This window comes from Triticum dicoccoides, chromosome 6B (assembly GCF_002162155.2).
Source record: "Triticum dicoccoides isolate Atlit2015 ecotype Zavitan chromosome 6B, WEW_v2.0, whole genome shotgun sequence".
NCBI classification, from domain to species: domain Eukaryota; kingdom Viridiplantae; phylum Streptophyta; class Magnoliopsida; order Poales; family Poaceae; genus Triticum; species Triticum dicoccoides.
This window is the reverse complement of record NC_041391.1, coordinates 467,714,845-467,726,727: the sequence shown is the minus strand read 5'-3', so window position 1 is coordinate 467,726,727 and position 11,883 is coordinate 467,714,845. Positions and strand designations below refer to the sequence as shown.

Sequence of the window (11,883 nt, the reverse complement as noted above, 5' to 3'; positions counted from 1 at the left end):
ATACCCATATCAAACAAAGTCCAAACGCGATAAAATTTATGGAGAATTATTTTGGAATATATTTCATTTGGGGGAATTGGAATCAACGCAAAATGATGCCTAAGGGGCCCACAAGCTCGAGGAGCGCGCCCACTACCCTAGGCGCGGCTAGCAGGCTTGTGGGTCCCCTGAAGGCATTTGGTGCCCTTCTTTCGCCGCAAGAAAGATAATATCTGGAAAAAAATCCCCTCAAACTTTTAGCCAAATCGGATTTACGGATCTCCGGTAATTTAAGAAACAGTGAAAGGCTAGAAAACATGACGCAGAAATAGAAGGAAACACACACACACACACACACACACACATACACACACACGCACACACACACACACACACATAGAGAGAGAGAGAGAGAGAGAGGAGATCCAATCTCGAAGGGGCGCCCGCCCCTTCGCTGCCATGGAGGCCATGGACCAGAGGGGAAACCCTCCTCCCATCTAGGGGGGAGGTCAAGGAAGAAGAATAAGGAGGGGGCTCTCTCCCCCTCTATCCCGGTGGCGCCGGAACGCCGCCGGGGCCATCATCATGACGGTAATCTACATCAACAACTTCGCCGCCGTCATCACCAACTCTCTCCCCCTCTATGGAGCGTTGTAACACCTCTTATTCCCGCTGTAAACTCTACTTAAACATGGTGCTCAATGCTATATATTATTTCTCAATGATGTATGGCTATCCTATGATGTTTGAGTAGATTCGTTTTGTCCTGTGGGTTGATTGATGATCATGATTGGTTTGAGTTGTATGTTTTACTATTGGTGCTATTATATGGTGCTCTCCATGTCACGCAAGCATGAGGGATCCCTGCAATACGTTCTTGATTCGCTTATGGTGGGTGGCTTGAGTGACGGAGGCACAGACCAAAGTAAGTGGGTTGTTGCGTATGGGAGTAAAGAGGACTTGATACTTTTTATGCTATGGTTGGGTTTTAACTTAATGATCTTTAGTAGTTGCGGATGCTTGCTAGAGTTTCAATCATAAGTACATATGATTCAAGTAGAGAAAGTATGTTAGCTTATGCCTCTCCCTCATATAAAATTGCAATAATGATTACCGGTCTAGTTATCGATTGCCTAGGAACAAATAATTTTCTTGTGACAAAACGCTTTGTACTAAAACTAACTTAATTCTTTCTTTATCTAAACAGCCCCTAGCTTTTATTTACGTGCTCTTTATTATCTTGCAAACCAATCCCTTTGCACCTTCAAAGTACTTCTAGTTTCATACTTGTTCTAGGTAAAGCGAACATTTAGCGTGTAGAGCTGTATCGGTGGTCGATAGAACTTGAAGGGAATATAAATTCTACCTTTAGCTCCTCGTTGAGTTCGACACTCTTACTTATCAGAAAGGCTATACTTGTGGGTTATCAAAAGTACACATCAAAACATCACAACATCAACTACATGCCAATGATAAATATGGAACATATAACTTGAAATGAAGAGCAACAACTGCTTTTGGATTTTTCTCACATGTTTGACAACAATATAACCCATTTTCGAACCCAAATTGATACTGAAACTTCAAACTACATAACAACAACCAGAAGTTAAAAGCACTAGAAGTTCACTGATTTCTTATAACAACAAAGCAAATGATCACTCCTCAAAAGATATCTCCTTGGTCTTCCTCAACTTCTCCTTTGTACCCTCTATTCCTTTCAGGACATCTACAATCATGTACTCCAACTTATTTTTCTGATCGTTCACCTTATCCCTATTTTTTCTCACCGATAGCCTCATCACCTTGTGTATATTTTTGATCGAAGCATCATCAAGCTTCTTCTTGTCCAACACTTCCTTCACTTTAAGCCAAGCCAATTCTATCGAGGCCTTCAAACCTACTACCCCCTCCTTCTCACCTTTGAACATTCTAAGCTCGGCCTCTACCTTCCTCCCCTCTCCTGCAATCTTAAAGTTTTCTTCAACACTAACATGGTTATCTTTAACATTATCTATTTTCTGCTGCTCATACATCTCCCACAGCTCAGCTAGGCACATTCTCAAAGAATTTTGTCACTCGCAGTCAACCCATTCCACATAGCCGCAATTTATTTTTTCCTACCTAATCAACATACATGATATTAAATAAAGACTTGCATTTATTTACTAAGCTCATTCGAGCAACATTTGCATTAATTATTTTAACATAGCTCAGTTACGACTCATTAACTTATTCATAAAGCACTTGCATTTACTAAAACGACATACAACACATTATGCTCATTAAGCTCACTTTAGCAACAAAGCAATCTGCATTTACTGAAACAACACACCACTACAATGGTTTAGTTGAGCTCACATCGTTTGCACTTCCAAGAAATTTCCTTTCAGTGTCAACTGACTTAAAACCCACGAGCATCCTGCAAGGAGCCTGATGGTGGCATAGTGTAGGGAGATCTTTTGCTCGTCCACTCCAATCCTTGTAGTAGACAGTACCCGGCATGTAACGCACCAACCAAATCCACTCAATAGAGCTCAGGTAGAAAATGCGCAAATCACTCAAACGCTAACCCCAATCATGTGAGAGTCATGACACACCTCGTTGTGATTGAATCATCAGAGTGGCCTCTTCCTCATCCTAAGACACCATGGGGGCGGTGGGCGCTTCCCGGGGAGCTGACGTCGACGATGGTGACATCAAAGCTGCTTCCTTCCTCATTAGCAAAATCAAGCGACAAGACACAAGCTTCGAGAGAGAGGGGACATGCAAGGGTTGATTCATCCCTCCTTAATGATCTGCCTTGTGTTGCGGGTTAATTTGTATGAACGTTAGGGGTGTCATTGAGCATTGGCGACATGTTCTTGCAGCGGTAATGGTCGTTCAATGGTCCAGGGACCTCGATATAATTTTATTATGTTTGGGATGGCTTTGTACTGCTGATGGACCTTCACAATATATTTATGTCTTTAAAAAATGTGTCATTGATAACGACGCCAACTTCTGATTGGTTGGTGGGGGATTTTGCATCGTCCTGCCAAGTTTTTTTAATGACAGTACATCGTCCTTGTAACTTTTTTTTAAGTTCTCGTCCTGCCAAATTTATTGATGACGGTTCCACTACTTCCTCCATTTTTATTTATTCTGCATATTAGATTTGACTTAAGTCAAACTTCATAAAGTTTAACCAGACTTTATAGAAAAATGAACATTTACAATAACAAATCTGTATGATGTAAAAGTATATTCAATAATGAATCTAATGATATTGTTTTGCTATTGTAGATGTTAGTATTTCTGTCTATAAACTTTCTCGGAGTTTATAAAGTTTGACTTTGACCAAAACTAATATGCGGGGTAAATAAAAACGAAGGGAGTATTTGTGAGTTTCTCTCAGCATGATATATGTCCACATAAACATTAACAACCTCTATACAGTCCGTACGTTTTATCGCTCATGGCTCTTCTTTCGGCCTACTATCTTTTTCCTTGAGTCAAAACTCAAAACTTAGGATATGAGTTGTTCAGTCGACCGTCCATGGATATCTTTGTGCCGGTAAACAATGAATTCTTCCGTACCTTGACAGTCAAAATGCTGGTAAACGGGTTGCCTGCTTGACACCTTGCATGTGCGACGCGTGGCTGTGCGCGTCAGCGGGACAGCGATCGAGCCCAGCACATGTAAACGTTCACGCGGAGTGGACCCATTCCTCGCTGGCACTAGCAGTAGCAGTCGTCCGGAGCTAATAAGCTTCGGCAACATTTGAAATCTCGTCTACAGCTGACTATAGAAACAACATAGAAAGACGTACGTGCCGTGCCGTCATGGCGGGCGGCAAATTAACACGGGGATATTGGTTGCGTGCGGATGAGAACGATGGAACCAACTTACGAGTAGTAACGAAATGGTTAAGCGCTGAAAGATGGAGCCAATAGAAGGTCTTGCACGTTTCTACCTGAGTTATTATACTATCAAGCCTTGTGGTTCATGAGCTTGCTATTTTATGTACTTGAGCACATCCAGATGTCCAGATGTCCGAGGGAGCACCAATACTGCATCCAGAACGTAGGCAAGCAAGCATATATACATAGTCAACACGATTTGGTTTATTATATCAACAGAAGCCAATGTCGTTGCCGTTCACATCGAAGTCTTGTGTCCGAAGTCAGGCTGAAGTGTTTTCCCGGCTACTCCAATTTTCTTTCTTTTCTGAAAGATCGTTACCCATAAACAAACATAGGATTTCGCTGCAAATCAACGTTAGATTTTTTTTTAGCATGGCAAATCAAGCGGTTTTGGTGGCAAATTATGCTGTCACGACAATGGCGATTTTTTTAGCTAGAATTTGCCATGCTTGCTAATCGAAATTTGTCTTCCTTACGACAACATAATTTTTTCATAAAAATATTCGATTTGCCATGCTTAAAAATTTGACGTCAAATTTTAACATTCCCCCAAATATAATAATAATATATTTATCTACATCACCTTATCATACTAGCTTGTGCTGAAAGAATAATTAGAATCATGAGGGAGTACACAATAATGTTGGTTTGGTCTCGGTCAATTGATGAGAAGTCATGGCATCTCAAGACACGTTGCTGGAACGTAATTGGTTAAGAACAAGTCTCCTTAATTAGAACAGGCATTCCTCTAATCGCTTAAAACTACTGTAGCAGTTAACCGTCTTAGTCAAGAAATATCAGAGGACACGTACGGAACTACACATCCACGTCTCCAGGTAGGACCGGCGACGCACCAACTCACTCACCTTCACCTAGGCTGCATGAGGATAAGGATTAAGGAGGATCAGAAGAAGAAAAGATAGTTTCACTGTATCACGCATGTCTTATTTACTAGTTTATTATCATATTTTGATCATGATTTTAGTTAATAAAATATAGGTAAACATAGCAAAGAACGATACCATTGAAAAATAAATTTAAATATGAATCCTATAATATATTTTTTATAATATACATTAATATTTTGCTAGTCCAATACGTGGTAAAATTTTGATAAAAATACGATAAGGACTAATAAACTCAACTAGATGGAGATGATAGTAGTAATATTTACGGGCCAGGCCAGACCAGTTGACTAGCCACCAGAACATAAAATAAAAATGGACGAAAAAGTATACACTACTCTACTGGTACGAGTTACTAGTACCAAATGCATGCGCACAATTGGCACAAGCAAGGCAGCGACCACTGACCAGCAAAGAAAAGCAAAGCAGAGCAGACGCCAGAATCTTTCTTTCCTCGCGAGGAAAAGCGAAGAGAGACAAAAGCAGAGGCCCAGCCAGCCAGAGGGAGGAGAAGAAGCAGAAAGAGTAGCCTCAACCTCAATAATTGTTTGGGCATCGGGAATCCCAGCTCCGCATCCATCTCCTAGCGCTGAATTCCAAGAGATCTCACACCTCTCTCTCTCTCCTCCCTCTCCCTCGTCCTTCTTCCTCGGCTCCCCGCCCTCTCCGTTTTGGTGGCCGGGTGGTGCAAGTTGGTTGCAGTGGAGTTGGCACAGGGCGTTGCCTTTTTGGGCGCAAAACAAGCACATATAGGAGGAGGGCAGGAGGAGGAGGCTTGTGCTTCTCTCGCCTCGCCTTTGCGGGGCCGCCGCTTTTGAGCCTCCTCCTTCCTATTGGAGCGTACAAAGCTGGGCGGCACCATTTAAAGGAAGAGCAGCAGGAGGCGGAGGAGATCGAGCCAAACCCCAAAGAGAGGAACAAGAGTAGTGAGAGCGCACCACCACCATCACTAGTGCTGCTACACTGCACTCCGTCCCAGCCAGCCAGAGGAGGATCGCCTCGCGCCGCTGTTCCTTCTGCCCTGCCCTTTCGCTGCGGGGCTCCTTCCCTACCGCGAGGACCGACGGACGATCCCAAGGTCGGAGGTGCGTTCCCGCCTGCTCATCTGCGGATTCCGTAGGATCGGATCGCGGGTGGTTTCTCTTCTTTCTTTCTTGATCTGGGTACGTCGCGCGCCAGTAGGAGGATTCTGACTTGTGGTGAGGGCCGGCCGGCGTGCCCTTCGATGTGGAAAGCGAGTCCTCGGCTCGGTTGCCTTGGGTGGGTGGGTGGGGTGCTCGCCACGTTTGTGCGTGGCCGCCGCCTTTCCTGCAATCATCGTTGCTTGATTTGCTTTCTTCTTACTTTCCCTTCAAACAAGTCTTTCTCTCTCTATTGCTGCTGCTTCTCTTCTCTTCTCTTCTCTTCTCTTCTTCTTACTTCCCCTTCAAACAAGCGTGCGCGATTCTATCCTTCCTCTTCCTCCAGTCCTGCCACCAACCTGGAGTTCGTCTTCTCTTTTTTTCTTGGACCCTGTTATCGCTGTACGGATTAAGTTTGATTGGTATGTCTGCGTCTGAGTTAGTAGTAAATTGCCCACTTGTTTGCTTTTGTAGAGCCCTGGCAGAAACGACCTCACGCTTTCTAACAAAAATTTCAACTTTGGCCATGCATTCTTTGTCATCGTCACACCATTTTTTTTTACATGCTGCTTAAATATATTAAGAGCATTATACTTGAGCTGAGCTCCAATTCAGAATAGATGACTGATCGTTCAGTGCTATTCCCCAGGCTGTTAGCTTCCTTTTTTTGTGCGGTTAGCAGCTGAAAGTTTTTTTTTCCTTGTACTAACTACCATTCCAAGCGCAAGGTTTTTTATTGCATTATTAGTTTAACTTTCATGTGGTTTTGTGTATTATTATGCAGAAGCAATAATAATAAGATTGCTCCCTTCATGTTTTCTGCAGAAAGTGTAGCCTGCAAGCTTCTCAAATCTGGGTACTGTTTGTAGAGGAGTGGCCCTTCTTCAGTAAAGCTTTGGACATTATCTTGTACTAGTTTGGATGGCATCCATGGTTACTCTCATGTGTTTGTGGAGCCCTGGATGCCAAGTTCACCATTGATGAGCCACTGTGGAGATGTAACTTGTGCTACACCATTTGTCCCCTCATTGCAGAAGAAAGTTGGGTAGCAAAATCAAGCGTTCTTCCCTAGCTTGGTCAAGTGTTTGTGAGGCTCAAGCCGGAGCATCAAATTTTGTCTGGCATGCAGATGTCAACAGATCCTAACCACTACGGCGTATTTCCGCATTCGTTCTTCGGCCAACATGTGGTTTCATTTCAGACGAGTGCAATTACCAACGGGCCGGGAGCCATGCCGGTCTGCCTGGACACTTCCAGTGGGATAAATGGTAATCTGGCAGTGTTGAACACTACACCTTCGACGATTGTATCCACTGCTTCACCCAACATGATTCCTGATTCTAGCCAGAGCCTAAAGTATGGAGGTCCAATGGCTGTGGAGTGGTCATACCCTGAGTTACAGATGCTTAATGACGGCCTCCATAAGTATGTTTTCTGCCACTATGTATAATTACTGAGTTTTATCACATCGGTGGGAAAGAGAGCATTTTATCACATGTATACGCCGAGTTAATTCATATAGTTTAACATTAAAATAGAATACACCTGGCAATTGACACCAAGTACAAATAATTATTCTGCCTATATTGGATCAGAATAACAAGTGTTTATTATGTTAATGCTTCAAGATAAATATTTGTTTATTTCATGATTAAGCTCGATACTTCATTTTCTGCTGGAGAATAATGGCATGAGTGTTTTCAGAAGCATATCACTTTCTTTTATCTTTCAGACAAAGGAGTTCACTTTCTTTATGATCTTGTTGCAATGAGTTGTGTTTTTGCACTTCAATTTTTCTAGTAAATAGTGACTTTGCCAATTATGTATAATTGTGTGCACTGGTGATGAAATTGTCAGGTATGCAAGTGAACCGGGAATCATGAAGTATATCAAGATAGCAGCAATGTTGCCAGAGAAGACAGTAAGAGATGTGGCCATGAGATGCCAGTGGATGGCGGTTAGTACCCGATTCGTCTAATCTATTCTGAAGCATCTATCACACTTTTTCCTTCGGATCCACCTAATGTCGGCAGATCATTATTTAAAACTTTGAAATGCAAAAAGTATGCAAGATGTTTATCCATTCTCTACATTATATTTTCGAGGTAAAGGAATATGTGCTCCTGTAACAACTTATGGATGGGGACTAACGGTGGCTTATACTTTAATGGCTGTCAGAATGATGTCACTATAATTCCACTCAACCAGTGCCGCATATATGAAAGTAGATCATGCATAGATACACTTATTTGTCGACATCGATATACATACTATAGTGGTCTATTATGGACGATAAAGTTAGTGTGCTCTGAGCTGGTCCTCCCAAGTATCCTTTTGTGCTGTTGTCCTGCAGATTTGCATTTGTATTTATCTAGTAGTGTGTACTAGAAAAATATTTGTAGGGATGCAAAGGCTCTGCTTTTGACACTGTTAGCAATGGTTGTGTCTCTACTAATATCGTCAAAAGGATATCCAATGAAAAGTTGATCATCTCGTGTTTCATGACAAAAGCATGTATATCTGCTAGAAGTGTATAATATACTTGGTCAGTTAGCACAACTGATACAGTTTCTCATAAGCTGAGTTGATCAATGACCAGTATTGAGCCATGGCAAGCTGAGAATAGTTTGCACGAAAAAAAAAATCACTGGCTTGTCTTTTCCTAAAATTATATAAACAAATTGTAGAGCACTCAAGAAATCGTTTCAAGTAGTGTTGAAAAGAGCTAACAGAAGCAGAGCATTGGGGTTGAGCTTTGTCTTCAGTAATTATGTGCCTATTAAACAAGTATCTTTTTCAGAGTGAACATGTAATCATGTAAAGCATATGATGTTTCCCTTTTCTATTCTTTACAATACTAATAATGTGCTGCTTATACAGGAAAAACAAAATACAAGACGACGGAAGACTGAAGAACACAATGGTGGAAGAAAGATTAAAGATAGAAAGGTATCAATCATTTGCCTTTTCATATGATATGCCTCCTCGCCACTTTCAGAATAGTCTTTCTAGGAAGCAACTTCTGTTCTGACTCCTCAGAAGCATGCACTAAATTTGGAATAGTTTGTGAAAATCATGGTTCTGTTTGTCAAATATATTTTCCTTGCAAAAATGAAGTTGAGAAGTGTTTTTTTGTCTCTTTTTGCCTGGTGCTCATCAAGGCTGTATCTCAGGACAAAATGGTGGAGTCGTCATTGTGGGCTAACAATCGTTCTGTTCCAGTAGACACCAGAGGTCCTTCTGTTACGACAGGTAATAGCAGTCGATAACTGATTTGTATCTGGAGGTTAGTAGGTCACTTGTGTAGATAATCTGTGATTGATTATACCATCACTTTATCCTTTTCTTGCGATTATCATGTTCCACTGCCCGTGTGATAAAAAGTTTGAAGCATTCCAAGTAACTTAGGGATTTGGGAGAAATAATCCATGCATATTTTGCAAAGAATGAATGATTCAGGACTTTTTGGATGGTTTTTCGTATTCCTATGCTTTGTGAGTTAAGGTGTTTCCTAGCTTCTAATAACGGATAACAATATTTGTCTTTTACTAAAGCTCTGATGCAATTCCTAGCTTGGACTCCTTCGATGGTTACTTTGTTGCTAAACTTTTGCTGGAACTACTTAATACCATTAACACACAGACTCAAGTACTTGTTTTCCCTGTGTATATGAAAACGGTTCATATGTTTAAATGAACTCTAACTTACCAGTTCTCAGTACAAGCATATGCAGTTATGCACAGGTCCTATTTTCTAATGACCACGTTTGTACATTTTGCTCTGCAGCTTCTGGGAATGCAGCCTCTGACATCGACCGTGCAATGCTTAATGTATTGGAAGAAAATGCTCGACTTCTCAATCAAATAGAAGCAAATATTTTGACATCACAGGTTGGTATTTTGTATGTATGGTAGGAATAATATTGTTATTTCCCCTTGATTTCTTGTGCACGGGAGCTTTGGTTGTGCAGGAGTTAAATTCATTTTAACAATTCCTTTCAGGCTCAGAACAACATTGATCTTTTCCATCGCACAAGAAGTAACATCAATAATCTTCTACAAAGGTAAAAGTCACTATAAAAGGTCTAGATTTAAAGATATGTCATTGGTACGCATGCAATTCTAATGTGATGCTCTCAATAAACAGCATGAGCCAAATACCTGGAATAATGAGCAAGATGCCTAGGTTGCCTATTTCAGTGGATGAAAAGCTTTGCAGTTATCTGCTCCCTGGTGTTAATTTGGTAAATGCTCTTCTGCTTTGACCTGCATGGTGGGAACAATCAGTGTTCTAGCGCTGTTCAGATTGTTAAGTTTGAGTAATCAATATCTTAGCCTCTGATGTACAATCATGAATCTAAATACATATGTGAAAAATCTAGTGTACTGCTAGATTAAAATGCTTATCCGAAGTTGCCAATTGACACTGGCCTTGAATACAGTGGAAAAAAAAAGCACTCGCTATTGCTTGGCTGCTGATACTAGCTTCTGTTACCAATCCCGTACTCCAAACTAATTAATGTAGAGTTCAAAGTTAATCAAAGTGTCTTTTGATGAAAAACATGTATAAGTAGAAGAATAACCTTTTTTTTTGCTATTTTAATATTCTCTTGACTAGCACCAGATTGTATACTGGAATGGCCACTCTTGATGTCCTTATTGTGTGCATTTGAAGGCCCAAGTTCTTAGCAGCAGCTACCTGAAAGAGGAGCCAAGAGGAAACTGGTGAGCCATTGCAAAGGTGGCTCCTCATTTTTCAGCAATAGATGAAAGGTTTGGAGAGCTCTTTGCCCCGTGTCTGCGTGGAGAAGCAAGAGATGCAAGAAACATCCATCTTTTCCTACCTAATATCTGGAGAGCCACACTGCGGTGTGTGCCTTCAAACACGGCGTCAAATGTGCTCTCTCTGCAAGTCTATATAATATTAGTCATTGAAAATAGGGAGGGTTTTCTCAATTGCAGTTTTCCTCATCTTGTTGCACATATTGTTTGGTTTTCTCCCCTGGTCCAGCTTTTGCTCCAGTCCAAGTGATCATCTTAACAAGTAGTGTAGCATAGAAACTTGATACAAATAATTAGCAGGAAAATGAATGCCCATTTGTCACTTGCAAGGTAACCCTTCTGTGTGTAATGCAAAGCTCTCACTTCATTGTAATCTCTCTCCACTGGACGTGCCGAGTATGATCAACACAGCACAAATCTCATCAGATACTCAAGAACTTGAGTAGATAAAGCAGGCCATCAGTGTCGCTAGATTTCTGAAATTCTCCGGGCTCACTGAGTGGCCATTCTCCATGTTATGACTAGAAGAGGACTCAAAACCCTTAGTTTTTCATCGTCGGAGTTCGGCACAGTTGCTATTTTATCATTGTGGCTCACTGAAACTCTGAAAGTGAATTTAGTCGCATGCCATTTCAGTTCAAAAAATTACATGACATGTTACAACCGAACTGCTGCGGTGCAGATCTGGGGTTTTGCCTCTCCTTTTTTGGTCCTTATTTTGCTCCTTTATCTAAGCTGATTTAAGTCATTGCATACTGGCTTCCGAAAAATGAATATGATATCTACAAGGCAAAATCTTGAAGTATTTTGATTGATCGGTCATATTGTTCGTAGTGAGATTTTTTTTTTGAGAGAGAAAAGACACCAAAAGGGCATCTCAAATCTGATGTTCGTCAAGGAAAAACAGTAGACAATATAAATGAAAGACAACATGACACAAAACAACCATTACTGACCACCAGAACTTGAAAAATACACTAAATCAACAGTAATGCAAAGGGGCGCCTGCAAACACCCTTGTCATACAATGTTTTGAAGACCGCAATAACCCCTTGCCGCTAGTGACAACATCTAGAATCCACTGAAAGAACATCGGTTGGGGCCGTCTTCAAGCGACCCCGCGAGTGCCGCGCTAACCTCCCGCGACGGCCGAGTACACACCGCCGAGCGCTGTGAACCCGCAGCGACCGG

General features: G+C 41.5%; 1 protein-coding gene across 8 annotated transcripts; it reads left to right on the top strand.

Annotated features, from left to right (window-relative positions):
• Positions 1-5,269: 5,269 nt before the first annotated feature.
• LOC119322954 lies at positions 5,270-11,065 on the top strand. Of its 8 annotated transcripts, none has more exons than XM_037596506.1 (10): positions 5,282-5,868; positions 6,737-6,798; positions 6,946-7,336; positions 7,769-7,868; positions 8,792-8,860; positions 9,073-9,163; positions 9,698-9,801; positions 9,913-9,974; positions 10,058-10,154; positions 10,586-11,065. In XM_037596506.1, the coding sequence occupies exons 3-10, from the start codon at positions 7,035-7,037 to the stop codon at positions 10,637-10,639; spliced, it is 879 nt and encodes a 292-aa protein (XP_037452403.1). In that variant the 5' UTR covers positions 5,282-5,868; positions 6,737-6,798; positions 6,946-7,034; the 3' UTR covers positions 10,640-11,065. The 8 variants fall into 8 exon arrangements, with proteins under 8 accessions (XP_037452406.1, XP_037452403.1, XP_037452402.1 ...); XM_037596505.1 differs by having other exon boundaries at positions 5,282-5,875; positions 6,737-6,767; XM_037596504.1 differs by having other exon boundaries at positions 5,282-5,875.
• The last annotated feature ends 818 nt before the right edge of the window (positions 11,066-11,883 follow it).

Coding starts and splice junctions, on each gene's coding strand:
- LOC119322954 (XM_037596506.1), top strand. CDS start 7,035: ATGCAGATGTCAACAGATCCTAACCACTACGGCGTATTTCCGCATTCG. Junction 8,861..9,072: donor GAAAGATTAAAGATAGAAAG/GTATCAATCATT, acceptor GTGCTCATCAAG/GCTGTATCTCAGGACAAAAT. Junction 10,155..10,585: donor TGCTCCCTGGTGTTAATTTG/GTAAATGCTCTT, acceptor GTGCATTTGAAG/GCCCAAGTTCTTAGCAGCAG.